This window comes from Harpia harpyja, chromosome 13, assembly GCF_026419915.1.
Source record: "Harpia harpyja isolate bHarHar1 chromosome 13, bHarHar1 primary haplotype, whole genome shotgun sequence".
Lineage (NCBI taxonomy): Eukaryota > Metazoa > Chordata > Aves > Accipitriformes > Accipitridae > Harpia > Harpia harpyja.
In genome coordinates, this window is record NC_068952.1 from 99255 (window position 1) to 124645 (window position 25391).

The 25391-nt window shown below is 64.3% G+C and overlaps 2 protein-coding genes across 2 annotated transcripts in view; both read left to right on the forward strand.

The window, feature by feature from the left end:
* The window catches only part of LOC128150408 (basic salivary proline-rich protein 1-like), a 10669-nt gene extending 6893 nt beyond the window's left edge, over positions 1 to 3776 (forward strand). Inside the window, exons 8-9 of the mRNA XM_052806579.1 lie at positions 684 to 778; positions 3612 to 3776. Coding sequence (XP_052662539.1) covers positions 684 to 778; positions 3612 to 3776 — 260 coding nt within the window. The remainder of the gene's footprint in view (positions 1 to 683; positions 779 to 3611) is intronic.
* A 1446-nt stretch (positions 3777 to 5222) lies between these two features.
* Positions 5223 to 25391, forward strand: part of CHD3 (chromodomain helicase DNA binding protein 3) — a gene marked incomplete at its 5' end in the record, with an annotated part of 37530 nt that continues 17361 nt past the window's right edge. The window contains 25 exon segments of the mRNA XM_052806580.1: positions 5223 to 5456; positions 6481 to 6669; positions 7238 to 7362; positions 8108 to 8346; positions 8830 to 8960; positions 9169 to 9304; positions 9428 to 9490; positions 10327 to 10505; positions 11566 to 11796; positions 12473 to 12549; positions 12551 to 12668; positions 13673 to 13887; positions 15582 to 15713; positions 16453 to 16552; positions 16897 to 17088; positions 18067 to 18267; positions 18961 to 19098; positions 19564 to 19685; positions 20337 to 20510; positions 20802 to 20853; positions 20855 to 20944; positions 21788 to 21919; positions 22711 to 22828; positions 23564 to 23688; positions 24515 to 24746. Of these exon segments, the coding sequence (XP_052662540.1) occupies positions 5223 to 5456; positions 6481 to 6669; positions 7238 to 7362; positions 8108 to 8346; positions 8830 to 8960; positions 9169 to 9304; positions 9428 to 9490; positions 10327 to 10505; positions 11566 to 11796; positions 12473 to 12549; positions 12551 to 12668; positions 13673 to 13887; positions 15582 to 15713; positions 16453 to 16552; positions 16897 to 17088; positions 18067 to 18267; positions 18961 to 19098; positions 19564 to 19685; positions 20337 to 20510; positions 20802 to 20853; positions 20855 to 20944; positions 21788 to 21919; positions 22711 to 22828; positions 23564 to 23688; positions 24515 to 24746 (3745 nt within the window).

Below are 25391 nucleotides of genomic sequence, written 5' to 3' on the forward strand. Positions count from 1 at the left end.
AAAGTGGGAGATCTGGATTTTAGAACTCCCCATTTGCTCAGAAATGGGCAAATGTGGATTTTAGAACCCCTTCTTTTTCCAGAAAAGCTCAGAAATGGGTAAATTCGGAATTTAGAACCCTTTCTTTGTTCCAAAATGCTCAGAGGTAGGTAAATTGGGATTTGAGACACCCCCCCTTCCCCCCCCCCCCGAATGCTCATAAATGGGGAGATTTGGATTTTAGATCTCTCCAAAATGCTCAGAAATGGGTAAATTCAGATTTTAGAGTTCCCTCTTTTCCGGAAAAACTCAGAAATGGGTAAATTTGGGTTTTAGCCCTACTTCTTTTCCCTCCGAAACCTGCTTTGAAACAGGCAAATCTGACTTCCCAGCACAGCCTCCCAAGCTGCTGCTGCTTCCCTGGCCGTTTCCTTTGGCTTTTTCTTGGCTTTTTTGGCAATTCTTTAATTATTTTTTCTCTCCGCAGCCCCAATCCTGCAAATGCTCCATGTGGGGCTGAGCAGACATCCCTGAATCAGCCCCCAAATTCACTTTTTTAAACTTTTTTTCTCCCCAGAACAGCCCTGATACCTGGGGTTTTTTAAACTTTTCTCTGTTCAGAGCAGCCTTAATACCCATTTTTAAAAATTTTTTCTACCCATAGCACCAATAATAGTTTTTTTTTTTAACCTTTCTCTCCCCAGAACAGCAGTATTGCACATTTTTAATGTTTCGCCCTGCAGCAGGAGCAGCGGGAGGCCAGCCTCCGTCTGTCTGTCCGTCCGTCCCCCTCCGGACAGTGAGCTGGGCGCTCAGGGTTCCCCGGATTTGAGGTGAAAAAACACTTTTTCCCCACTTCCCCAGCAGGAAGCTGACCCCCTCCCCCTCCTCCGCAGCTGAAACTTGTTGGGTTTTTGTTGGTTTTTTTTATTATTTTTTCCTTTTTTTCCCTATTTTTGCCATTTCCAGCCTGTCCCGGCTGAGAACAATGGCGTCGACCAGGGACGCGGCGGCGGTTTGAGTGCTGGGAGGGGGGGGGAGCACCCACACCGACAAATTTTCATTTAAAAAAACCCCAAAAAGCCAAAATCCAGGCAAAAAGTTGAGGGTTTTTTTCCACTGTGTCACCAAGTTGTGGACCAAAGGCCCGGCCGGCTGCCCCACCAGCGGGGCCAGCCAGAAAACGGGGTAAAACCCCCCAAGAAGAGCCAAACTGGCAATTTTTTTCCACTGTGGGAAAAACTGGTGCCTCGATGCGCCGTTTGCCTCATTTTTTCCCTTTTTTTTCCCCCATTTTGGAGGACGCCTCACCTCTTTCTTTGTTCAAACTCTTTCCTCCCCTTTTGCAGAATCACTCCTCTCTTGATTTTTCCTTTTTTTTTCCTTTTTTCCCGTTTTTTTCACCTTTTTCCCCTTTCTGCATGCTCGCTGTTAATTTTCATTAATTTTCTCCTTTTTTTTTTTTTTCCGGCTTTTTCTCGCGCCTGTTCGCAGCCGTGGCTGCCCGAGGTTGGGGGGGGGGGGTGCTTTGTGTCTGGCAGCTGCCTACCAGCGCAGGCAGCGAGCGGGTGTGCGCCTTTCCCCCCCCTCCATCACCCACCCCCCCTCCCTGTCCGGGTGTCTACGTTTTTTTTTTTTTTTCTCGAGGTGCGGGGAGTGGGAACGTCACGTGTGTGGAAAATTCTCGTTGATGGTTTGCCAACGCGCCCCGGCTCCCCGCGCATGTCTGCTGGTCTTGGGGGGGGGCGGGCAGGAATGGGATGGGGGGGGGAAGAAGAGGTGTTGAGGGGGGAAACACCCCCCAAAATGGCAGGATCAGGCCTGGTGGGGCTGAGCCCCGTCCCGGCGAGCGGCTGTGTCCTGCGGGGAGCACCCGAAGGTGACGGTGGGCGAGGGGGGGGGGAACAACGTGGTGATGGGGGGAAATTGGTGGAGGGGGAAGAGGGAGGGCAGGATCCAGCCCGGCACAGAAAAAAGCAGGAAAAGAAAAAGGGGGGGTGGGGGTGGTTTTTTGGTTGCCTTTTTTTTTTTTTTTTTTTTCCCCCTTACCATTTTCCGGCATCGCCCCCCCCTCCACGGCCCTGCACGCCCAGAGCGGGGGGGGGGTTGGCGTTATCCGGGTGGTCCCGGCAGCGTTGCCTGTCCCCGGACCCTGCCGGCAGCGGTCTGGCAGCAGGCTGGCCGGCGGTGCCAAGGGATTAGGCAGGAATGTGACCCCGGCGGCGCCGGGTGTTGCTTCCTCTCCCCACGCCAAACTTGGCACCCGCCGTCACCCTCCCGGACCCCCCCCCGCCGCCTTCCCTTCACGGCTCGGGGACACCGGGGGTTCCCTCCCCGGCGGCAGCGGCGGCGGTGAGCTTCATCCCTGACCGCCGGCGGTCGGCTGGGACCTGTCAGCGAGCGCCGGTTGTGATTTATGGGGGCGGACGGGTGACGTCGGCGGGGGACACACGCACACGCCAGGCTGAGGACGTGCCAGCTCGTTGCAAGAGCCGCCGGGCAGATGTGACACCTCTCCCGGGCTTCACCCCGACCGGCTGCCAAAAACACCGGGGACAGCCAAGGCCATGACACGGATGTAGGTGTCACCGCCCCGGGGATGGTCCTCGGGGATTCTCGGTGGCCCCCGTCACGGGGACGCCGGTGGCCCTTGGCCAAGAGGTTGGGAAATCCTCTGCTGGCGGTTGGTCACCGTCACGGTGACACCGGCGTCCCCCCCGGGTGAGCGGTTAGGAAATCCTCTGCCAGCGGTTGGGGACTGTCAGCCAGAGTGGAGCGATTGTGCCGAGCCGTTGATCGTTTTTAGGGTCAAAGAGGGGGGAATCCACCGCTGCCGGCGGTTGGTCCCTGTCACACTGACACCGGCATCCCCCGGGTGAGTGGTTGGGGAATCCTCTGCCAGCGGTTGGTCACTGTCACGGTGACACCGGTGTCCCCTGGGGTGAGCAGCTGGGAAATCCTCTACCGGTGGTTGGGGACCGTCAGCCGGAGTGGAGCGATTGTGCCGAGCAGTTGATCCCTCGTTGCTTTTTAGGGAAAAAAAGGAGGAAAAAGGGGCTCCTGCTCATGGGAAGACGGGAAGAAAGAACCCAGGGGGTCATGCCGGCGGTTGGGGGCCTCGTTTTTGGGGTACCCCCCCCCCCTCTGTGGGGCATTTCCAGGAGGATTTTAGGGTACGGCGCCCACGAAGCTAATTAATTTAGCGTTAATGATGCTCCAGCGTTGGGCATGGCAGCCATGGAGCCGTAGAAATCTGCTTGGTGGGTTGGTGTTGAATTTCCAGTGGGGGAAAACACCATGGAATTACCCCAAATATCCCCCAAAATCCTGTAATTTCACCCCCAAATACGGTGGAAAACAGGCTTTGGGGAAAATGCCCCCAAATCCCATTTCTGGTGGGTTTTTTACCTTTTTTTCATGGTGTGAGCAGTACCGTCGGTGGAGGGGCCTCGGGCTGTGGCTGCTGGTTTTATTATCCTTGAGTTTTGCCCCAAAAGTTGGGTTTTTCCCCAAAACGTTTCTGCTTCAAAGGCCCAACCAAAGGTCAATTGGTTTGGGGTCAAAAACTGGGATAAAAAGGTAATTGCGGTGCTGAGCTTTTGGGAGGCCGATTTTGGGCTCGTTTCCGCCAGGGGAAGGCGGGTGCTGGTGCGTCCTTGTCACCCGCTGGCCACAGAGGGGACCTGAGTGTGGCCACCTGTCCCCCGTCACCCGCCTCCGTGTGTGTCAGTGGGCTGGTGGCCACGGAGGGGACCTCAGCCTGGTGGCCTGTCCCCGTCACCCGCCTCCGTGCGTGACGCTGTGCTGGTGGCCGCAGAAGGGACTTCGGCGTGGCCGCCTGTCCCTGTCACCCGCCTCAGCGCGTGTCAGCAAGCCAGTGGCCATGGAGGGATGCTCAGCACAGTTGACCGTCCCCATCACCCGCCTGTGTGTCACCATCTCGGGGACCTCAGCGTGGCCACCTGTGGCCATTGCCCGCCTCGGTGTGCGTCAGCGGACTGGTGGTCGTGGAGGGGACCTCAGTGTAGTCGCCTGTCCCCGTCACCCGACTTGCTGCCATGCCAGTGGCTGCAGAGGGGACCTCAGTGGGGCCACTGTCCCTGTCACCTGCTTCACCGCATGTCAGTGAGCTGGTGGCTGTGGAAGGGACCTCAGTGCAGCCGCCTGTCCCTGTCACCCGCCTCCCCACGTGTCACCATCCCGGGGACCTCAGCGTGGCCACCTGTGGTCGTCACCCACCTCCGTCTGTGTCAGGGGGTTGGTGGCCATGGAAGGGACCTCAGTATGGCCGCCTGTGGCTGTCACCCGTCTTCATGTGTGTGTCGGTGCACCGGTGGTCACAGAGGGGGCCTCGGTGTGGTTGCCTGTCCTTGTCACCCGTCTCGCTGTGTGTCGCTGTCTCGGTGGCTGTGGAGGGGACCTCAGCGTGGCTGCCTGTCCCTGTCACCTGCCTTGCTGCATGTCACCGTCCTGGTGGCTGCAGAAGGGACCTTGGCCACCCATGCCCATCACCCATCTCTGTGTGTGTCAGTGGGCCGGTGGCCACAGAGGGGACCTCAGTGTGGCTGCTTGTGGCTGTCACTTGTCTTCCTGTGTGCGTGACCAGAGGGGACCTCGACGTGGCTGCCTGTCCCTGTCACCTGCCTCACCGCATGTCAGCAAGCCACGGAGGGGACCTCAGTGCAGCTGACTGTCCCTGTCACCCACCTTCCCATGTGTCACCATCCCGGGGACCTCAGTGTGGCCACCTGTGGCCATCACCCATCTTCATGCGTGTCACCGTGGCAGTGGTCATGGAGGTGACCTCAGTGTGGCCGCCTGTCCCTGTCACACATCTTGCTGTGTGTCACCATCCTGGTGGCCGCAGAGGGGACGTCAGCGTGGTTCCCTGTTACCTGTCTCTGTGCGTGTCAGTGGGCTGGTGGCATCAGAGGGGACCTCAGTGTGGGCGCCTGTCCCCATCAGCCGTCTCTGTGTGTGTCACAGTCCCGGTGGCTGTGGAGGGGACTTCAGTGTGGCTGCCTGTCCCTGTTACTTGTCTTGCTGCATGTCACAACCATGGTGGCCACAGAGGGGACCTTAGCATGGCCACCTGTCCCCATCACCCGCCTCTGTGTGTGTCAGTGGTTGGTGGCCACGGAGGAGGCCTCATTTTGGCCACACGTCCCTGTCACCTGTCTTAGTGTGTGTCACTGTCCTGGTGGCCACAGAGGGGACCTTGGCGCAGCTGACTGTCCCCATGACCTGTCTTCCTGCATGTCACTGTCCGAGCGGCTGCGGAGGGGACCTCGCACAGCCACCCGTCCCCGTCCGCCGCCAGCGTGTGTCCCCGTGGCTCAGGCTGCCGTGTCCCTGCAGACGGTGACGACGAGCTGCTGCGGGGCCTCGAGGGGGCCCTGGGGGTGAAGAAGAAGAAACGGGGTCCCCGGAAGCAGAAGGAAAATAAACCTGGAAAACCACGGAAACGGAAAAAACTGGTGAGTTCCCCTGGGACACCCTGCCTGAATGCCTGGGTCCTCCTGGCGTGGCTGATGGGGTCTGGGTACGATGGATGGGGTCTGGGAACGGGTGACAGGCTCTCAGGGCGGCTGACAGGGTCTGGGGACAGGTGACAGGGTTTGAGGACGGGTGACAGGGTTTGGGAATGATGGACAGGGCCTGGGGACAGGTGACAGACTCTCAGGGACGGCTGATGGTGGCTGGGGACAGCTGACGGGTTCTGGGAATGATGGATGGGGTCTGGGGATGGCTGACAGACTCTCAGGGTGCCTGATGGGGTCTCAAGGCAGCTTATGGGGCTTTTGGGTTGGCTAGCGGGGTCTCGGGTTGATGGACGAGATCTGGGGATGGAGGACGGGGTCTGGGGACGATGGATGGAGGTCTCAGGGTGGGTGACAGGGTCTGGGGGTGGGTGACGGACTCTTGGGGGTAACTGGTGGGGTCTCGCGGCAACTGATGGAGGTCTCAGGGTGGCTGACGGTCTGGGGTCAATGGACGAGGTTTGGGGATGATGGATGGGGTCTCGGGGTGGCTGATGGGGTCTCAAGGCAGCTGACAGGGTCTGGGGATGGCTGACGGGGTGTGGGAATGCATGATAGACTCAGCACAACTGACAGGGTCTCAGGGTGGCTGACAGGGTCTGGGGACAACAACAGGGTCTGGGGGCAGCTGATGGGGTCTCGTGGCTGCTGGCGGGGTTGGGGGCAACCGTCGGGGTCTTGGGGCAGCTGATGGGGGTCTCAGGGTGGCTGACAGGCCCTGGAGAGGGGTGATGGGCCCTGGGGATGGCTGATGGCGTCTGGGGATGGGTGATGGTGTCTGGTGTCGGTTGACGGGGTCTGGGAATGGGTGACAGGGTTAGGTGACGGGGTCTTGGGGCAGCTGATGGAGTTGGGGGCAACAGACGGGGTCCTGGGGCAGCTGACGGGGGTCTCGGGGCAGCTGATGGGCCCCGCAGAGGGGTGATGGGCACCAAGGACGAGCACTGGCTGGTGGTTTCAGGTGAGCGAAGATGAGCTGGAGTCGGAACGGGAGGAATACCAGCGGGAAGAGTACCGGGAGAAGTCGGAGAGCGGCGGCAGCGACTCCGGGGGGGCGGCCAGGAAGCGGCGGCGGAAGCACCGCGAGAAGAAGGAGAAGAAAACAAAAAGACGGAAAAAGGCCGATGAGGAGGGGGGGCAGAAGGTGAAGGTATGGCCAGGAGGCACCCAGTGAGTGGGGGGTACTCAGTGGGTTGGGGGGGAGCACCTGGGCGCACAGTGCTGCCCTATGTGGGTGCCTGTGGGGGTCCTGTTGCCATGTGGGTGCCCGTGAGGGTCCCATCCCTGTGTCGGGGCCCATGGGGGTCCTGTCATCCATGTGGGGATCCATGGGGGGTCCTGTCACCTGTGTTGGTGCCCGTGGGGGTCGCAACACCCGTGGGGGTCCTCGTGGGGGTCCTGTCACTGTGTGGGGACCGACCCGTGGGGGTCCCATTGCCATGTGGGTGTCCATGGGGGCCCTGTCACCCATATGGGTGCCCTTGAGGGTCCCGACAGCTGTGTGGGTGCCTGTGGGGGGTCCCGTCGCCCATGTAGGTCCTCGTGGGCGTCCCGTCTTGGGGCCTGCGGGGGACCCGACAGGTGACATGTCTCCTCCTTGTCTCTGTCCCTGTTCCTGTGTGTTTCTTGTCCCCCTTTCCATGTCCTGGTGTTGGTCTCTGTTGTGTGTCCCCCACTGCCTGGCCGTGTCTCCCTGTGTCCCCCCCTCCCCGGTGCAGGCGGTGGAGCAGAAGTCCTCGGCACAGTTGCTGGGGGCCTGGGGGCTGGAGGACGTGGACCATGTCTTCACTGAGGAGGACTATCACACTCTCACCAACTACAAGGCCTTCAGCCAGTTCATGAGGTGAGGCTGGGGGGGGGCACCCTTGGGGGGCTGCAGGGCACCTCGGGGTCCTGGAGGGTCCCTCTGGGTGCTGGGGACACTTCAGGGTGCTGGTGCGGGTCTTTTTAGGGCATCTCAGGATGCTGGGGGACACCTTGAGGGGATGGAGGGGGGCACCTCGGGGTCCTAGAGGGTCCCTCTGGGTTCTGGGGGACACTTCAGGGTGCTGGTGGGGGTTCTTTTAGGTCTTCTCAAGGTGCTGGGGGACACTTCAGGGGGATGGTGGGGCACCCTGGGGTGCTGTGGGCCATGCCAGCATCCTGGGGGGGTGTCCCTCTGGGTGCAAGGGGCTCCTCAGGGTCTTGGGGGACTACAGGGAACACCTCGGGGTCCTGGAGGGCACCTCGGGATCCTGGAGGGTCCCTCTGGGTGCTGGGGGACACTTCAGGGTGCTTGTGGGGATGATTTTAGGGCAGCTTGGAGTGCTTGGGGGTGCCCTCAGGGTGTTGGGGGGACACATCACAGGGCTGGGGGGGCACAGGGGTACCTTGGGGTCCTGGGGGACTATGGGGACATCTTGGGGGGCACCTCGGGGTGTGGGGGGCCATTAGGGCACCTCGGGGTGAAAGAGGTCTGTGGGAAGCATCAGTGGACCTGGGTGCCCCCTAAGACGCCTGGGTTCCTCAGTTCCCCCCGGTCACCTGGGTCCCTGGGTGCCCTGGATGCCCAGGTTCCCAGCCCACCTCCCTCCCTCCCCCCGCATCAGGCCCCTGATCGCCAAGAAGAACCCCAAAATCCCCATGTCGAAGATGATGACCATCCTGGGGGCCAAGTGGCGGGAATTCAGCGCCAACAACCCCTTCAAAGGCTCCGCCGCTGCCGTGGCTGCCGCCGCCGCCGCCGCTGCCGCCGCCGTGGCTGAGCAAGTGTCCGCAGCCGTGGCCGCCGTGGCCCCCGAGGCCCCCCCGCCACCCCTGCGCAAGGCCAAGACCAAGGAAGGCAAAGGTGGGTGTCTCCCCCCGAACACCTGGGTCCTCATCGGGTTTGGGGAGGGGGGTGCCTGGGTCCCTTCCCGGACACCTGGGTGTCCCCCCACCGAATGCCTGGGTCCTCGCCTGATTTGGGGAGGGGGTACCCGGATGCCTGGGTCCTTGCCTGGCTTGGAGAAGGGGTGCTCGGACCCCTGGGTCCTCATGGGTCGAGGGTCCCTTGGGGAGTTTGGGGGGTCCCTAGGGTGATCCTCGGGGGCTTTGGGGGTCCCTGGGGAGGCTTTAGGGATCCTTTTTGGGGCGGGGGGTCTGTAGGGGGATCTGGGGGCCAGTTTGGGGGTCACTGGCATGGGTTGGGGCATTCCCTAGGAGGTTTGGGGGTCCCTAGGAAGATGCTGGGGGAATTTGGGGTGTCCCTAGGGTCCTCATGGGGCTGGGGAAGGGGGTGCCCCGATGCCTGGGTGTCCCCTCCACCCCAAACACCCGGGTCCCCCCACAGGTCCCGGCCACAAGAAACGCAGCAAGAGCCCGCGGGTGCCAGAGCTGAAGAGGAAGATGAAGGGGAGGAAGATGGCGCCGCTGAAAATCAAACTGGGTGTCCTGGGTGGCAAGCGCAAGAAGAGCAGCTCGGTAGGGCCCGGAAGCCTGGGTCCCCTACGGGGTGGGGGGGCTTGTGCCTGGACACCTGGGTCCCCTCCTGTCCCCCAGTGTCCCCAGGCGGTGGCACCCGTCCCTATGGCCCCATGTCTCCCTGTGCCCCTCACCCCCTGGTCTCCCGGTCCCCTTGTCCCCCCGATGCCACCCGCTGTCCCCGGTGTCACTCGTTGTCCCCGGGCAGAGCGAGGACGCGGGGGAGGCAGAGGAGGAGTCGGATGCTGAGAGCCCCGGGGTGCTGGGTGCCACCACCCGCCCCGACCCCACCACCCGCCTCAAGAAGCTCAAGCGAGGACGTCCCGGCCGCAAGAAGAAGAAGGGTGAGTGTCCCCAAGTGTCACCGGTCCCCGGGTGCCACCACCACCCCCACCCCAGACCCCACAGCGGGGATGCCGGGTGACACCCCCGTCCCGTCCCGTCCCCCCCAACCTCTTTCCTTGCAGCCCCCTGCGCCGGCCTCAGCCGGGAGCGCGGCCCCGTGGGGACGGGCGCGGCGCCCGCGCACGGTGAGACACCCCACTCCCCGCTGTCCCCATGTTGTCACCCGGGGTCCCCAAGCCTGTGATGTCCCCCTGAGCGGGGTCCTCAGTCCCTTCCCCGTGTCGGTGGTGGCGTCCGGGGAGTCCCCAGCCCCTGGCTTCTTCCAAGGGGTGTAGCGGTGTCCCCATGTCCCTCTCCCTGTCCCCACCGTCTCTCCTGGGTGTTTGGCGTCCCCACTGTCCCTATCTCCGGATGTCCCTGTCCCCTGGTGTGCTGGCGTCCCTGGTGCCACCATGTCCCTGTGTCCCAGTGCTCCCATCCACCCAGTGCCCCTGGTGTCCCCAGTGCCCCTGTCCCCCGGTGCCCCATCCGTAGTGTCCCCAGCACCCCTATCCCCAGTGCCACCATGTCCCCGTCCCCAGTGTCCCCGTCCCCTGTGTCCCAATGCCCCTATGCCCCTGTTCCCAGTGCCCTCATGTCCCTGTCCCCCAGCACCCCTGTTCCCAGTGTCCCCATGTCCCCATCCTCAGTGCCCCTGTCCCTGGGTGTCCCCAGTGTCCCTGTCCCCTGGTATCGCCATGCCTCTGTCCCCCAGCACCCCCATTCCCCGTGTCCTCATGTCCCTATCCTCCAGTGCCCCTATCCCCAGCACCCCCATGTTGCCATCCCCTGTGTCCCCCATCCCCAGTGCCCCCAGTGCCCCTCAGCCCCCATCCCCAGTGCCCCCCATCCCCAGTGCCCCTGCACCCCCGTCTCTGGGTGCCCCCAGTGTCCCCATGTCCCCATCCCCCTGTCCCCGGCGCTCCCCTGTCCCCCCCCCATCAATCCGGGTGGCAGCGGGCGGTGCGTGGCATCCCCGCAGGGCCGGGGCCGGAGGAGGAGGGGGACGGCTACGAGACGGACCACCAGGACTACTGCGAGGTGTGCCAGCAGGGCGGGGAGATCATCCTCTGCGACACCTGCCCCCGCGCCTACCACCTCGTCTGCCTCGACCCCGAGCTTGACCGCGCGCCCGAGGGCCGCTGGAGCTGCCCCCACTGCGTGAGCTGCGGGACGGGGGGGACGGGGTGGGGGCTTGGGGGGGTCCCTAGGGGAGATTCTCGGGGGGTTTGGGGAGAAGGATTTAGTGGTCCCTGGGAGCATTTTGGAGGCCCCTGTGGGGCTTTAGGGGTCCTTGGGGCAGTTTGGGGGTCACTAGGGGGGTCCTGAGGGGGTTTGGGGATCACTGGGAGGGATTTAGTGGTCCTTAGGAGGCTTTAGAGGTCCTCGGGGCAGTTTGGGGTTCCCTAAGGGGATCTTGGGGGAAGCTTGGGGGTCCCTAGGGGGATCCTGAGGGGGTTTTGGGGGTTCCTGGGAGGGATTTAGGGGTCCCTGGGAGCATTTTAGGGGTCCCTGGGGTGCTTTAGGGGTCCTTGGGGCAGTTTGGGGATCCCTAAGGGGATCCTGGGGGCAGTTTGAGCGTCCCTGGGAAGGATTTAGCTGTCCCTGGGAGCATTTTAGGGGTCCCTGGGGTGCTTTAGGGGTCCTTGGGGCAGTTTGGAGGTCCCTAAGGGGATCCTGGGCACAGTTTGGGGTCCCTGGGGGGTTTTGGGGGTCACTAGGAGGATCGTTGGGGATGGATGGGGGTCCCTGGGAGGGTTTGGGGGTCCCTAAGGGGATCCTCAGGGAGTTTGGGAGGTCCCTGGAGGGATCCTACAGGGGTTTAGAGGGTCCCTGGGGGAGTTTGGGTGTCTGTAGTGGAGGTCCCTGGTAGAGGGCTTTGGGGGTCCCTCAGGGTGTCCCTGGGTGTCCCTAGGGTGGTTTTGGGTGTGTCTCCAGGGGATTTGGGTGTCCCTGGGCGTGTCCTCAGGAGGTTTCGGTGTTCCTGGGGGACGTCTCCAGGAGGTTGGGTGTCCCCAGGAGCTTTGGGTGTCCCTGGGGGTTGTCCCCAGGAGGTTGGGTGTCCCTCAAGGTGTTCCCAAGAGGTTTGAGTGTCCCTGGGGGACATCCCCAGGAGGTTGGGTGTCCCTCAAGGTGTCCCCAGGAGGTTCGGGTGTCCCTGGGTGCTGTTTTGGGGCCATCCCCAGGAGGTTTGGGGTGCCTGACGCTGGGTGTTACTCAGGAGAAGGAGGGGGTGCAGTGGGAAGCGAAGGAGGAGGAGGAAGAGGAGGAAGAGGAGGAGGAGGAAGGGGAGAAGGAGGAGGAGGACGACCACATGGAGTACTGCCGGGTGTGCAAGGACGGCGGGGAGCTGCTCTGCTGCGACGCCTGCGTCTCCTCCTACCACATCCACTGCCTCAACCCCCCCCTGCCCGAGGTCCCCAACGGCGAGTGGCTCTGTCCCCGCTGCACGGTACGGGGACACGGGGGAGAGTGGGGACAGGGGTGGGGTGGGGAGGGAGGAGGTGGGGGGATGACCTGGTGGGGATGGGGCAGGGACTTGGTGGGGACAGGGACAGGGATGGGACAAGGACCTGGTGGGGACAGGGAGAGGACAGGGATGGGTGTGGGGACAGCGTGAGGATGGGGACAGGGTTGGCTTAAGTTTGGGGACAGGGTAAGGATGGGGATAGAGGTGGTTCAAGGTGGGGGACAGGGACAGGACGGGGATGGGGACAGGGACAGGATGTGGATGGGGACAGTGACAGGATGGAGATGGGGACAGAGATGGTTCAATGCTGGGGACAGGGACAGGACCTGATGGGGACAGGAGTGGGGACAGCGGTGGTTCAAGGTTGGGGACAGCGGTGGGACCTGATAGGGACAGGGACGGGAACCGATGGGGACAGGGACGAGAACAACCACGGCAATGGGACCAGCACAGGGACGCTGCAGCCACCCCTTGGGGACAGAATGGGGACAGCCACCCCTTGGACTGGGGACCTGCCCCCCCCCGCCCCGTCCCTGGGGTGCTCTGGATGTTCTGGTGGGGGGGACAGGATGACACACAGAACACAACACACGACCACACAGCTGTCCCCGTGTCCCCCCTGTCCCCAACCCCGCTGTCCCCCGCTTTATCCCCGCAGTGCCCGGTGCTGAAGGGGCGAGTACAGAAGATCCTGTACTGGCGGTGGGGGGAGCCGCCCCCCCCTGTGGCCGCCCCCCCCGGGGCCCCCCCCCGAGGGGCCCCCCCCGGCGTTGCAGGGTCGTTCGGAGCGCGAGTTCTTCGTCAAGTGGGTCGGGCTCTCCTACTGGCACTGCTCCTGGATCAAGGAGCTGCAGGTATGGGGGGGCCCCATGTGTACCCCCCCCAAACCTTGAGGGGGGGGCACCCCCATCTACCCCCTGATATCGGGGTGGCTTGATATACCTAGGTTGGGGGGACCTGATATGTGAGGGGGGGGCTCCAGTGTATGGGGGACTTGAGATTGGGGACACCCTGATACACCCACCTCGGGGGGGGGCCCATACTGGGGTGCCCTGATACACCCAGCTTGCGGGCGGGTGGCCATACTGGGGGGACCCCTATATACCCCCTCGGGGGGGGCACGATATTGGAGTGCCTTGATATATTCAGCTTGGGGGTCCTGATACTGGGGTCCCCAGTCTTCGGGGCACCCTAGTATCCCCAGCTGGGGGTGTCTGGAGGGTTCCCCAGGACTGGGGACACCCCAATATCCCCAGCTGGGGGGCCTGGAGCTAGTGACACCCCAAAATCCCCAGCTGGGGGGGCCTGGGGCTGGTGACACCCTGATATACCTAGCAGGGGGGATGTGGGGGATTCCCCAGCACTGGGGACACCCCAGTATCCCCAGCTGGAGGGCCTGGGGCTGGTGACACCCCAAAATACCTGGCTGGGGGGGTCTGGGAGGGTCCCTGGGCTTGGGGACACCCTGATATCCCCATCTGGGGGGCCTGGGGCTGGTCTGGACCCCCCAAAATACCCATCTAGGGAGGGGGCCTGGGAGGGTCTTTGGGCTTGGGGACATGCTGATATCCCCAGCTGGCGCGGGTCCCCGATATTTGGGACACCCCGATATCCCCAGCCTTGGGGGGGGAATCCCCAATCTTGGGGACCCCCCACCATCCCCACTTCAGGGACGCTGTGATGTGCAGTGCTCCCCCCGGGTCCCCAAGACACCCCTGTCCCTAGGGCAGGGGGAAAGGAGCAGCACCCCAATTCCTCACCCCCCCCATTCCAGGAGCCCTGGGGGGAGCAGGGGGGGGTTCCCCCCCCCCCCCCCCAAATTAATCTGGGGATGTCCCCCCCCGTTCCCCCCCCACAGCTGGAGATCTTCCACCTGGTGATGTACCGCAACTACCAGCGCAAGAACGACATGGATGAGCCACCCCCCCTCGACTATGGCTCAGGGGACGATGACCCCAAGAGCGAGAAACGGGGGGCCGGGGGGGACCCCCTTTTCGGGGGGATGGAGGAACGTTTCTACCGCTACGGCATCAAACCCGAGTGGATGACGGTGCATCGCATCATCAACCACAGGTAGGGTAGCACCCGTGGGTGCTACATGGTGCCCATGGGATCCCCCGGGCCCCTTCCCCCCCCCCCCCAAATTGGGAGGGGATGGGTGGCATCAGCATGGGGGTAGGGGAGCGCCTGGGTGGGGGTTGGGGACACTGCTGGCACCCGTGGGGACACTCTGGGCACCCTTGGGTCCTCTGGGGACACCCCCAGCACCCATGGGTGCCCCCCCTCCGCTATTGGGAGCAGCTGGGCACTGTCCCCAGGTGACCCCGTGTCCTGTCCGGGTGTCCCTGTCCCCGAGTGACCCCGTGCCCTCCGGGTGTCCCTGTCCCCAGGTGACCCCGTGTCCTGTGTGTCCCTGTCCCCGAGTGACCCCGTGCCCTCTGTGTGTCCTTGTCCCCAGGTGACCCCGTGTCCTGTCCATATGTCCCTGTCCCCAGGTGACCCTGTGTCCTGTCCATATGTCCCTGTCCCCAGGTGACCCCGTGTCCTGTCCGTGTGTCCCCATCTGAGTGACCCCACGTCCCCCTCTGTGTCCCCAGGTGACCCTGTGTCCTGTCCGTGTGTCCCTGTCCCCGAGTGACCCCGTGTCCCCTCCATGTGTCCCTGTCCCCAGGTGACCCCATGTCCCCATGTGACCCCATGTCCTCTCTGTGTGTCCTTGTCCCCAGGTGACCTCACGTCCCTGGGTGACCCCTGCGCTGGGGGTGTCCCCAGTGTCTCCCTGCTGGTAGCCGGTGATGCCGGTGACAGCGGGTGACCCTTGGTCACTCAGGTGACCCTTCCACGTGCCCCGCTGTCACCCACACCCTGGTGGCACGTGGCAACCCCTGCCTGGCCCTGCATTGTCCTGTCTGTCCCTGTGTCCCCATGGGTGCCCGGTGTCCCCATGGGTCCCTGCTGTCACCCGTGTGTGCTCTGTGTCCCTGGGGGTGTTCGGTGTCCCCGTGGGTGCCGGCTGTCACCTGTGGGTGCCCATTGTCCCCACAAGTGCCTGGTGTCCCCGGGTGCCCATTGTCCCTGGGTGGCCGGTGTCCCCCGTGGGTGTACATTGTCCCCATGATGCCTGATGTCCCCTGGGTGCCCATTGTCCCACAGGTGCTTGTTGTCCCCACAATGCCCATTACCCCCGTGACGCCCAGTGTCCCCTGGGTGCCTGTTGTCCCCACGACACCCAGTGTCCCCATGGTGCCTGTTGCCCCCCATGGTGCCGGCTGTCCTCCAGGTGCCCATTGTCCCTGCAGTGCCCAGTGTCCCCTGGGTGCCTGTTGGCCCCACGACACCCAGTGCCCCCATGGTGCCCATTGTCCCCTGCGTGCCTGTTGTCCCCACGATGCCCGTTAATGCCCATGACGTCCATTGTCCCCCGGGTGCCTGTTGTCCCCTGGGTGCCCATTGCCCCTGCGGTGCCCAGTGTCCCCGTGGTGCCTGTTGCCCCCACGATGCCCAGTGTTCTGCAGGTGTCTGTTGTCCCCGCGGTGCCCATTACCCCCGTGACATCTATTTTCCTCCGGGTGCCCGTTGTCCCCACGACACCTGGTGTCCCCTGGGTGCCCGTTGCCTCCGTGGTGCCCCTTGGCCCCATGATGCCTGGTGTCCCCTGGGTGCCTGTTGTCCCCATGACACCCAGTGCCCCCATGGTGCCTGTTGCTCCCCGCGGTGCCGGGTGTCTCCCGCGTGCCCGGTGCGGGGCGTGACGGCGTGCCACGCAGCGTGGACCGGAAGGGGCAGTACCACTACCTGGTGAAGTGGCGGGACCTGCCCTACGACCAGGCCACCTGGGAGGAGGACGAGATGCCCATCCCGGACTACGACCTCCACAAGCTGGCCTACTGGAAGCACCGGTAAGGGACATGGGGACACGGCAAGGGGACAGGGAGACACTGTGGGGACACGGGAATATGCCTACTGGAAGCGCCAGTGAGGGACGTGGGGACGCGGGGGGAGCACGGGGACATGGGGACATGCCTGCTGGAAGCTCTGGTGAGGGTCATGGGGACATGCTTACTGGAAGCGCTGGTGAGGGATACAGGGACATGGGGGGACATCGAGGGAGCATGGGGACATGCTTGCTGGAAGCACTGGTGGGACTGGGGACACATGGGGACATGCCTGCTGGAAGCACCAGTGAGGATCATGGGGACAGGAGGATGTGGGAACATGGGGGGACATGGGGACATGCCTACAGGAAGCACTGGTGAGGCTGGGGATATGGGGATGGGGGGGACATGGGGACCCAGGGGGACATGGGGACACAAGGAGGACATGGGGACATGCCTACTGGCCGTGTGCCCCCATGTCCCCATGAGTCCCCCGATGTCCTCATGCTGCCGTGTGTCCCTGTGTTGTCCCTGTGTCCTCATGTCTGCATGTGTCCCCTGTCCCCTCCATGTCCCTGTGTCCCCTGCCATGTCCCCATCCCTCCTGGTGTCCCTCCCTGTCGCTGTGTCCCCCCGTGTCCCCGTCCTCCCTGGTGTCCCTGTTCCTCCTGTCGCCCACCGTGTCACCATGTCCCCCCATATCTCTGTGGCCCCCTCGTTTCCTGTTCCCCCAATGTCCTTCTGTCCCCCGCCATGTCCCCAGGGAGGTGTTCATGGGGGAGGACCCGGCGCAGCCCCGGCGCTACAAAAAGAAGAAGAAGGAGACGCCGGGGGAGGGACCCCCCGACTCCCCCACCAACGACGTGAGTGCCCGGACACCTGGGTGTCCCCCCCAGACACTTGGGTCCCCCCCACCGCACCCTTGGGTCCCCCCTATGGACCCCTCCCATCGGACCCTTGAGTCCTCTGGACGCCTGGGTCCCCCCCACCCTGGATGCCTGGGTCCCCTCCATCATCCCTGGGGTCCCCCAGATGCCTGGGGGCATCGGTGACCCCCTGGGGTGCCTGGGTGCCCTGGCGGGGGGGGTTGACCACCCTGGGTCCCCTGGGACCTTCACGGCATCAGCGACCCCCCAGGGTGCCTGGAGGGGGGGTTGAACACCCAGATACCTGGGTCCGCCCCCCACTGACGCCCTCTCCCCGGCAGCCGACGGTGAAGTACGAGACGCAGCCGCGGTTCATCACGGCGACGGGCGGCACCCTGCACCTCTACCAGCTGGAGGGGCTGAACTGGCTGCGCTTCTCCTGGGCCCAGAGCACCGACACCATCCTGGCCGACGAGATGGGGCTGGGCAAGACCATCCAGACCATCGTCTTCCTCTACTCCCTCTACAAGGAGGTGAGGTCGCTCTCGCCTGGTCCCTGGTGTCACTCCTTCGGCCCTGGTGTCACTTGCTTGGCCCTGGTGTCACCCACCTGGCCTTGGTGTTTCCTACTTGGCCCTGGTGTCTCCCTCTTGGTCGCCAGTGTTGCCCACCTCGTCCCTGGTGTCACCCACCTGGCCTTGGTGTCTCCCTCTTGGCCCCTGGTGTCACTCGTTTGGCCCTGGTGTCAGCCACCTGGCCTTGGTGTCACCTGCCTGGTCCCTGGTGTCACCTGCCTGGTCCCTGGTGTCACCTGCCTGGTCCATGGTGTCACCTGCTTGGCCCTGGTGTGACCCACCTGGCCTTGGTGTTTTCTACTTGGCCCTGGTGTCTCCCTCTTGGCCCCCAGTGTCACCTGCCTGGTCCCTGGTGTCACTCGCTTGGCCCTGGTGTCACTCACTTCGCCTTGGTGTTTTGTACTTGGCCCCCAGTGTCACCCACCTAGCCTTGGTATCGCCCACTTGCTCCCTGGTGTCACCCACTTGGTCCCTGGTGTCACCCACTTGGCTCCTGGTGTCACCTACCTGCTTCATGGTGTCACTCACCTGGCCACTGGTGTCACCTGCCTGGCCCCGGGCTCCCCTTTGGCCCTCGGTGTCACCTGCCTGATGCTGGTGTCACCTGCCTGGCCTCACTGTCACCCACGTGGGCTCTGGCATCACCCGCTGCTGGCATCAGCCAACCTGGGGTGTCACCGTGTCCCTGCCCGTGTCCCCACGGGCATCCCTGGGGCCTTACTGCCACCGGAGGCATTTTCATACCCCTACAACCACCCCACGCTGTCCCCACGTCCTCCAAGGCCCCCTTCCGCACTGTCCCCATGTGCCACACCGTCCCCATGTCCCCCAAGGACCCTGTCCCACGCCGCCCCCCCCCATCCCCCTGTGTCACACTGTCCCCACGTCCCCCAAGGGCCCCGTCCCCGTGTCCCCGTGTGACGCGCTGTCCCCCAGGGCCACACCAAGGGCCCGTTCCTCGTCAGCGCCCCGCTCTCCACCATCATCAACTGGGAGCGGGAGTTCCAGATGTGGGCCCCCGCCTTCTACGTCGTCACCTACACCGGGGACAAGGACAGCCGGGCCATCATCCGCGAGAACGAGTTCTCCTTCGATGACAACGCCATGAAGGGGGGCAAGAAGGCCTTCAAGATGAAGGTGAGCTGGGTGCTGGGGTCCCCTCGGTGGCGGGTGGGGGGGGCTGCACCCCGATGCCTGGGTCCCTTTGGGGGTGGGGGGGCTGCACCCGGACGCCTGGGTCCCTTTTAGGGTGGGGGGGGGGGGCTGCACCTAGATGCCTGGGTCCCTTTTAGGGTGTGGGGGGGCTGCACCCCGACGCCTGGGTCCCTTTGGGGGTGGGGGGGCTGCACCCGGACGCCTGGGTCCCTTTTAGGGTGGGGGGGGGGCTGCACCCAGACACCTGGGTCCCTAGGGTGTTGGGGTGCTGGGGGTGATGTAGACACAGGGGTCCTGGGGGGGGGTTGGGGGTACCAGGGGGTGGCCTGGATGCCTGGGTCCCTGAGGGGTGGTTGGGGTAACCTGGATATTGGGGGTCCCAGGGAGTCAGGGTGCTGGGGTGGCCTGATGTGGGAGTCCTGGGGGGTCAGGGTGCTGGGGGGTTGGGGTATCCCAGACACAGGGGTCCTGGGGGGGTTGGGGTGACATGGTGGCCTCGTACTGGGGTCCCAGGGGGTCAAGGTGGTGGAGGTGCAGGGGCTTGGGGTGCCCCGGCCACCGGGGTCCTGGGGGATCAGGGTGGTGGTGGTGCAGGGGGTCGGTCGGGGTGCCCCAGCCGCGGGGGTCCTCCGGCGGGGTGGGGGGGACACCCATGGGTGCTGACGGCCGCGGCAGCGGGAGGCGCAGGTGAAGTTCCACGTGCTGCTGACGTCCTACGAGCTGATCACCATCGACCAGGCGGCGCTGGGCTCCATCCGCTGGGCTTGCTTGGTGGTGGATGAGGCCCACCGCCTCAAGAACAACCAGTCCAAGGTGCCTGGATGCCTGGGTCCCTGGGGAGGGGGGGCACCCAGATACCTGGGTCCCTGGGGAAGGGGTGCCCAGGTGGCCTGGGTCCCCTGGGTGCTGTTGGGGGGTGACGTTTGCTGGACATCGGGGTCTGTGGGTGCCCTGGGAGGGTGGGAGGTGCTCCCGGATCCTGGAGTCCTGGGCGTGGTGGGGTTGCCTCCGGATCCTGGGGTCCATGGGTGCCCTGGGGCGTTGCTCCCAGGTGCCAGGGTCCATGGGTGCCTTGGGGGGGGGGCATTGGGGGTCACTCCTGGACATTGGGGTCCATGGGTGCCTGGATGGGGGTCAGAGGGGTTGCTCCCGGACGCTGGGGTCTGTGGGTGCCCTGGGGGTGTGTGTGGGGTGTCGCTCCCAAATGCTGGGGTCCATGGGTGGGATCGGGGGGGGTCAATCCCGGACGCTGGGGTCCGTGGGTGACGCCCCCCCCAGTTCTTTCGGGTGCTGAACGGGTACAAGATCGAGCACAAGCTGCTGCTGACGGGGACCCCGCTGCAGAACAACCTGGAGGAGCTCTTCCACCTCCTCAACTTCCTCACTCCTGAGCGCTTCAAGTATGTCCCCTTGTGTCCCCCGGTGTCCCCTCCTGTCCCCTCCCCTGCCCTGAGGTCCCCCTGTCCCCCCCTGCATCCACACGCATCGCTCTGTCACTGGTGTGTCCTTGCGGCTCCTGCGTCCCCCCACCCTGTGTCCCCTGGTGTCCCCCTCCCCTCCTGTGGGGTCCCTTCCATCCATTCCCATGTCCCTATGCCCCTGTGCCCCACCACATCATGGCTGTCCCCGTGTCCCCCCATGTCACTGCTGTTCCTGCCTCTCTCTCTGTCCCCCCATGTCACGATTGTCCCCGTGTGTCCCGTCCCACAGCCGTTCCTGTGTCCCTCCATGTCACAACCGTCCCTGCGTCCCCCCGTGTCACTGCTGCCCCCATGCCCCTTCACCCCACATCATGGCTGTCCCTGCAGCTCCCCATGTCATAGCCGACCCCCCATCCCTGTGTCCCCCCGCGTCACAGCTGTCCCCCATCCCACAGCCGTCCCTGTGTCACTCTGTGTCACAACCGTCCCCCACTGTGCCCCATGCCATGGCCATCCCCGTGCCACTTCACCCCACCACGTCCCGGCTATCTCCCAACATCGTGGCCGTCTACGTCCCCATCCCCGTGTCCCTGCGCCCCTCTCCACGTCACATTGTCCCCCCCTCCCCAGCAACCTGGAGGGTTTCTTGGAGGAGTTTGCCGACATCTCCAAGGAAGACCAGATCAAGAAGCTCCACGACCTGCTGGGTCCCCACATGCTGCGGCGCCTCAAGGCCGACGTCTTCAAGAACATGCCGGCCAAGACCGAGCTCATCGTCCGTGTCGAGCTCAGCCCCATGCAGAAGTACGTCAGACGCCCGGGTCCCTCGGGATGGGGTGGGACGGGAAGCACCCGGACGCCTGGATCCGTGGGAAAAGGGTGCACCCGGGCACTGGGCTCCACTGGAGTTGGTGTCGGTGGAGCTCAGTCCCATGCGGACGTACGCCGGGGTCCCCTGGGTGCTTGGGTCACCCGAACGCCTGGGTCCCCCGGGAAGTGGAGGGGAAGGCAGGCACCCGGACACCTGGGTCCTCCCCGGGAAGTGGGGGGGAAGGAAGGCACCCGGACGCCTGGGTCCCACCGACCTCCCCGTAGGAAGTACTACAAGTACATCCTGACGCGCAACTTCGAGGCGTTGAACTCGCGGGGGTGGCGGGAACCAGGTGTCGCTGCTCAACATCATGATGGACCTGAAGAAGTGCTGCAACCACCCCTACCTCTTCCCCGTCGCCGCCATGGTGGGGGCCGCGGGGGGACAGAGGGACGGGGTGGAGGGACGTGGAGGGGACAGGGGACATGGAGGGGTCGGGGGGATGACGGTGGGGGATAGAGGGATGTGGAGTGGGGGGATATGGGGACATGGAAGGATTGGAGGAATGTGGGGGGGGTAGAGGGACATGGGACACGGGGACATTGAGGGGATAGAGGGACGTGGGGTGGAGGGACGTGGTGGGACATGGAGGGGTTGGAGGGATGTGGAAGGGATAGAGGGACGTGGGGTGGAGGGACATGGGACATGGGGACGTGGAGGGACATGGGGACATGGAGGGGTTGGAGGGATGTGGGGCAGAGGGATGTGGGGTGGAGGGACATGGAAGCATGGTGGGAGATGGTGGGGACATGGTGGTATATGGGGACGTGGAGGGGTGTGGAGGGGATAGAGGGATGTGGGATGGAGGGACATGGAAGGGACGTGGGGATGTGGAGGGGTTGGAGGGCTGTGGAGGGGATAGAGGGACGTGGTGGGACATGGGGACACGGAGGGACATGGGACAAAGGGACATAGGATGGAGGAACATGGAGGGGACAGGAGAACATGGTGGGGACATGGAGCGGTTGGAGGGACACGGAGGGGGTGGGGGGTCATGGGGTGGAGGGACCTGGGGGGACATGGAGGGATTGGAGGGACAGGGAGGGGACAGAGGGACATGGGACACAGGGGGGACCTGCGCTGGAGGCACATGGAGGGGACGCAGAAGGGACAGAGGGAGGTGGGCTGGGGGGCACAGAGTGATGTGGGCGGGAGGCTGGGGGGTGTCAGGGGACACTGGGGACCAGCGAGGTGACGTCCCTGTCCCCAGGAGTCCCCGAAGCTGCCGAGTGGTGCCTACGAGGGGGGGGCCCTGATCAAGGCCTCGGGGAAGCTGCTCCTGCTGCAGAAAATGCTGCGGAAGCTGAAGGAGCAAAACCACCGGGTGCTCATCTTCTCCCAGGTGGGGTGGCCGGACCCCCAGGGACCCCCCCGGGACCCCCCCAGCCCCCCCCCCAGAGCCACTGGGTGCTCATCTTCTCCCAGGTGGGGCAGCCAGGACCCCTCCAGCCCCCCCAGAGCCACTGGGTGCTTATCTTCTCTCAGGTGGGGAGGCTGGGACCCCCAGGGACCCCCCCAGCCCCCCCCCCGAGCCACTGGGTGCTGATATTCTCCCAGGTGGGGCAGCCAGGACCGCCAGGGCCTCCCCCCCCAGGCCCCCCGGGGCACCTACAGCCTCCCCACCCACCCCCAGAGCCACCGGGTGTTTGTCTTCTCCTGGGTGGGGGGGGACCAGGACTCCCCCCAGACTCTCTAGAGACACCCAGCCCCCAACCCCAGCACCCCTGGTTGCTCCCAGTCTAACCAGCGCTGGTACCAGCATACTTGATTAATGCCAGTCTGACCAGTGTCTGTCCCAGCGTCTCTGGGTGCTCCCAGTTTAATCAGCACCCAGTGTCCCCAGCACCCTGGGTGCTCCCAGTCTAACCAGTACTGGGTGCCCCCAGCCCCCCTGCGTGCTCCCAATTTAACCAGTGCCCATCGCAGCCCCCCTGGCTGCTCCCAGTGTAACCAGTACTGGGTGCCCCCAGCCTCTCTGGGTGCTCCCACTCTAACCAGTACCAGTACCAACATCCCTAGTTAATCCTAGTCTGACCAGTGCCCATCCCAGCTCCTCTGGGTGCTCCCACTGTTGACCAGTACCCGGGTGCCCCCAGCCCCCCTGGGTGCTCCCAGTCTAACCAGTGCCCGCAGATGACGAAGATGCTGGACCTGCTGGAGGATTTCCTGGACTACGAGGGCTACAAGTACGAGCGCATCGACGGGGGCATCACGGGGGCCCTGCGCCAGGAGGCCATCGACCGCTTCAACGGTAGGACCCCGGCGTCCAGGGGCACCCAGGTGGTCGGGGGGGGCACCCAGGCATCCAGGGGTACCCAGGCGTCTGGAGGGGACCCACGTGGTCAGGGGGGGACCAAGGTGTTGGGGACACCCAGGTAGTCAGAGGGACCTAGGCGTCCAGGGAGGGACCCACGTGTTTGGGGGAACGACATCCAGGTGGCCAGAGGGACCCAAGTGTCCAGGGGGGGCACCCAGGAATTAAGGGGGCACCCAGGTGTCCAGGGAGGGACCCAGGCATCCAGGGGATCCAGGAGTTCAGGGGGCACCCATTTGTCTGGGAGGGACCCAAGTGTCCTGGGGACTCAGGCATCCGGGGAGGAACCCAGGCGTTCAGGGGGGGACCCAGACATCTGGACCCTGCACCCCTCCCCAGGAAGGATAAGTGGGGGGACACACACCCCTTGGGGTGCTTGGAGGGGGGGAGCAATTTCCCTGGGTGCAGCAACACTGATGGGAGGGGATAAGATAGGGGGGTTTGGGGGGTCTGGCTCGGGAGGGCCGTCCTCCCCTGCTGATGCCAGGGGTCGGTGCTGGGGGGTTTGGGGGGGTCCTGGGTTTAGGGGGGGCAGCACTGGGGAATTGGGGGGTCCTGGGTTTGGGGGGGGCCAGTCCCCCCATGCTGATGCTGGGGTGGGCAGCGCCAGGGGGGGTTGGAAGGTCCCGGGTTTGGGGGGACCGGCCCCCCCCGCTGACGCCGGGGGGGCAGCGCCGGGGGCGCAGCAGTTCTGCTTCCTGCTGTCGACGCGGGCCGGGGGCCTCGGCATCAACCTGGCCACCGCCGACACCGTCGTCATCTTCGACTCCGACTGGAACCCCCACAACGACATCCAGGTCTGTCACTTGCCCGGCATCACCCACCTGGCACCCTGGCACCTTCCCCGGCACCCTGTCACCCACCCCGCACCCTGTCACCGGTCCAGCATCAGCCGCCCAGCACCGTGTTACCTGTCCAGCATCACCTGTCCAGCACCCTGACACCTGTCTGACATCACCCACCCGTCACCCACCCGTCACCCCGTTACCCACCTGGCATCACCTGCCCAGCACCCTGTCACCTGCACTGCACAGCATCAGCTGCCCAGCACCCTGTCACCCACCCAGCACCATGTCACCCACCCCAGCACCCTATCAACCGCTCAGCATCACCCACCTGGCACCCTGTCACTTGCCTGGCTTCCTGTCACACACCCGGTGTCACCCACCGGGCACCCACCTTGGGACCTTGTCACTCCCACCCGCTGTCACCCACCCAGCACCCTGTCACCCGTCCTGATACCCTGTCCTCAACCCTCCTTCCGTTTCTCCCGCCCTGTCCCTGTGTCCCCCACTGTGTCCCTGTCCCCCACTGCCACCACGGACCCCACCACCACATCCCTGCTCTGACAGGTCCCCCACCCTGTCCCCTACCACCCTGTCCCCGCTCTAATGGGTCCCCCACCATGTCTGCGACCACCATGTCCCTGCTCTGACATGTCCCCCATGGCCTTGGCCCTGCTCCGATGTGTCCCCCACCACGTCTCCCACCGCCACATCCCTGCTCTGATGTTCCCCTCACCGAGTCCCCCACCACCGTGTCCCTACCGACGTCCCCCCACCCTCCCCCATCTCCACATCCCTTCTCCAACACATCCTTGCTGATGTGTCCCTGTCCCCACAGGCCTTCAGCCGGGCGCACCGCATCGGCCAGGCCAACAAGGTGATGATCTACCGGTTTGTCACGCGCGCGTCGGTGGAGGAACGCATCACGCAGGTGGCCAAGCGCAAGATGATGCTGACGCACTTGGTGGTGCGCCCGGGACTGGGCTCCAAGGCCGGCTCCATGTCCAAGCAGGAGCTTGATGATATCCTCAAATTCGGCACTGAGGAGCTCTTCAAGGACGAGAACGAGGGTCAGCGCCCAGCGGGGTTGGGGATGGGTGGGACAGGGTGTGCTGGGCTTTGGGGGGGATGTGGGAGGCCATAGTGGGCCATGGGGGGCTATGGTGGGACATGATGAGATGTGGGAGGCCACGGTAGGATGTGGGAACCCGTGGTAGGACGTGGAACCCATGGTGGGCTGCGTCTGGGCTTGCAAAGCCATGATGGGATATGCGGGGTCACAACGGGGCCATGATGGGTCATGCAGAGCTGTGGTGGGATGTGCAAGGTCACGATGGGTCATGCAAAGCTATGGTGGGACGTTTGAGGTCACGATGGGATGCGTGAGGCCATGGTAGGATATGCGAGGCCGTGAAATGTTATGCAAACCCGTGGTGGAATATGCAAGGTCATGATGAGGCCATGGTGGGACACGTGGAGTCGTGATGGTGCTATGACAGGTCATGAAAAGCCATGATGGGACATGCAAGAACGTGATGGGGCCATGTTGGGGCCCATGAGGCTGCGGTGGGTATTCGCAGCGGTGGGGCATGCAGGGCCATGATGGAACACATGAGGCCATGATGGGACACGTGAGGCTGTGACAGAAGGTGCGATGCCATGATGGGGTGTGAGAGGCTATGACAGGGCTGTGATGGGACATGTGAGGTGGTGAC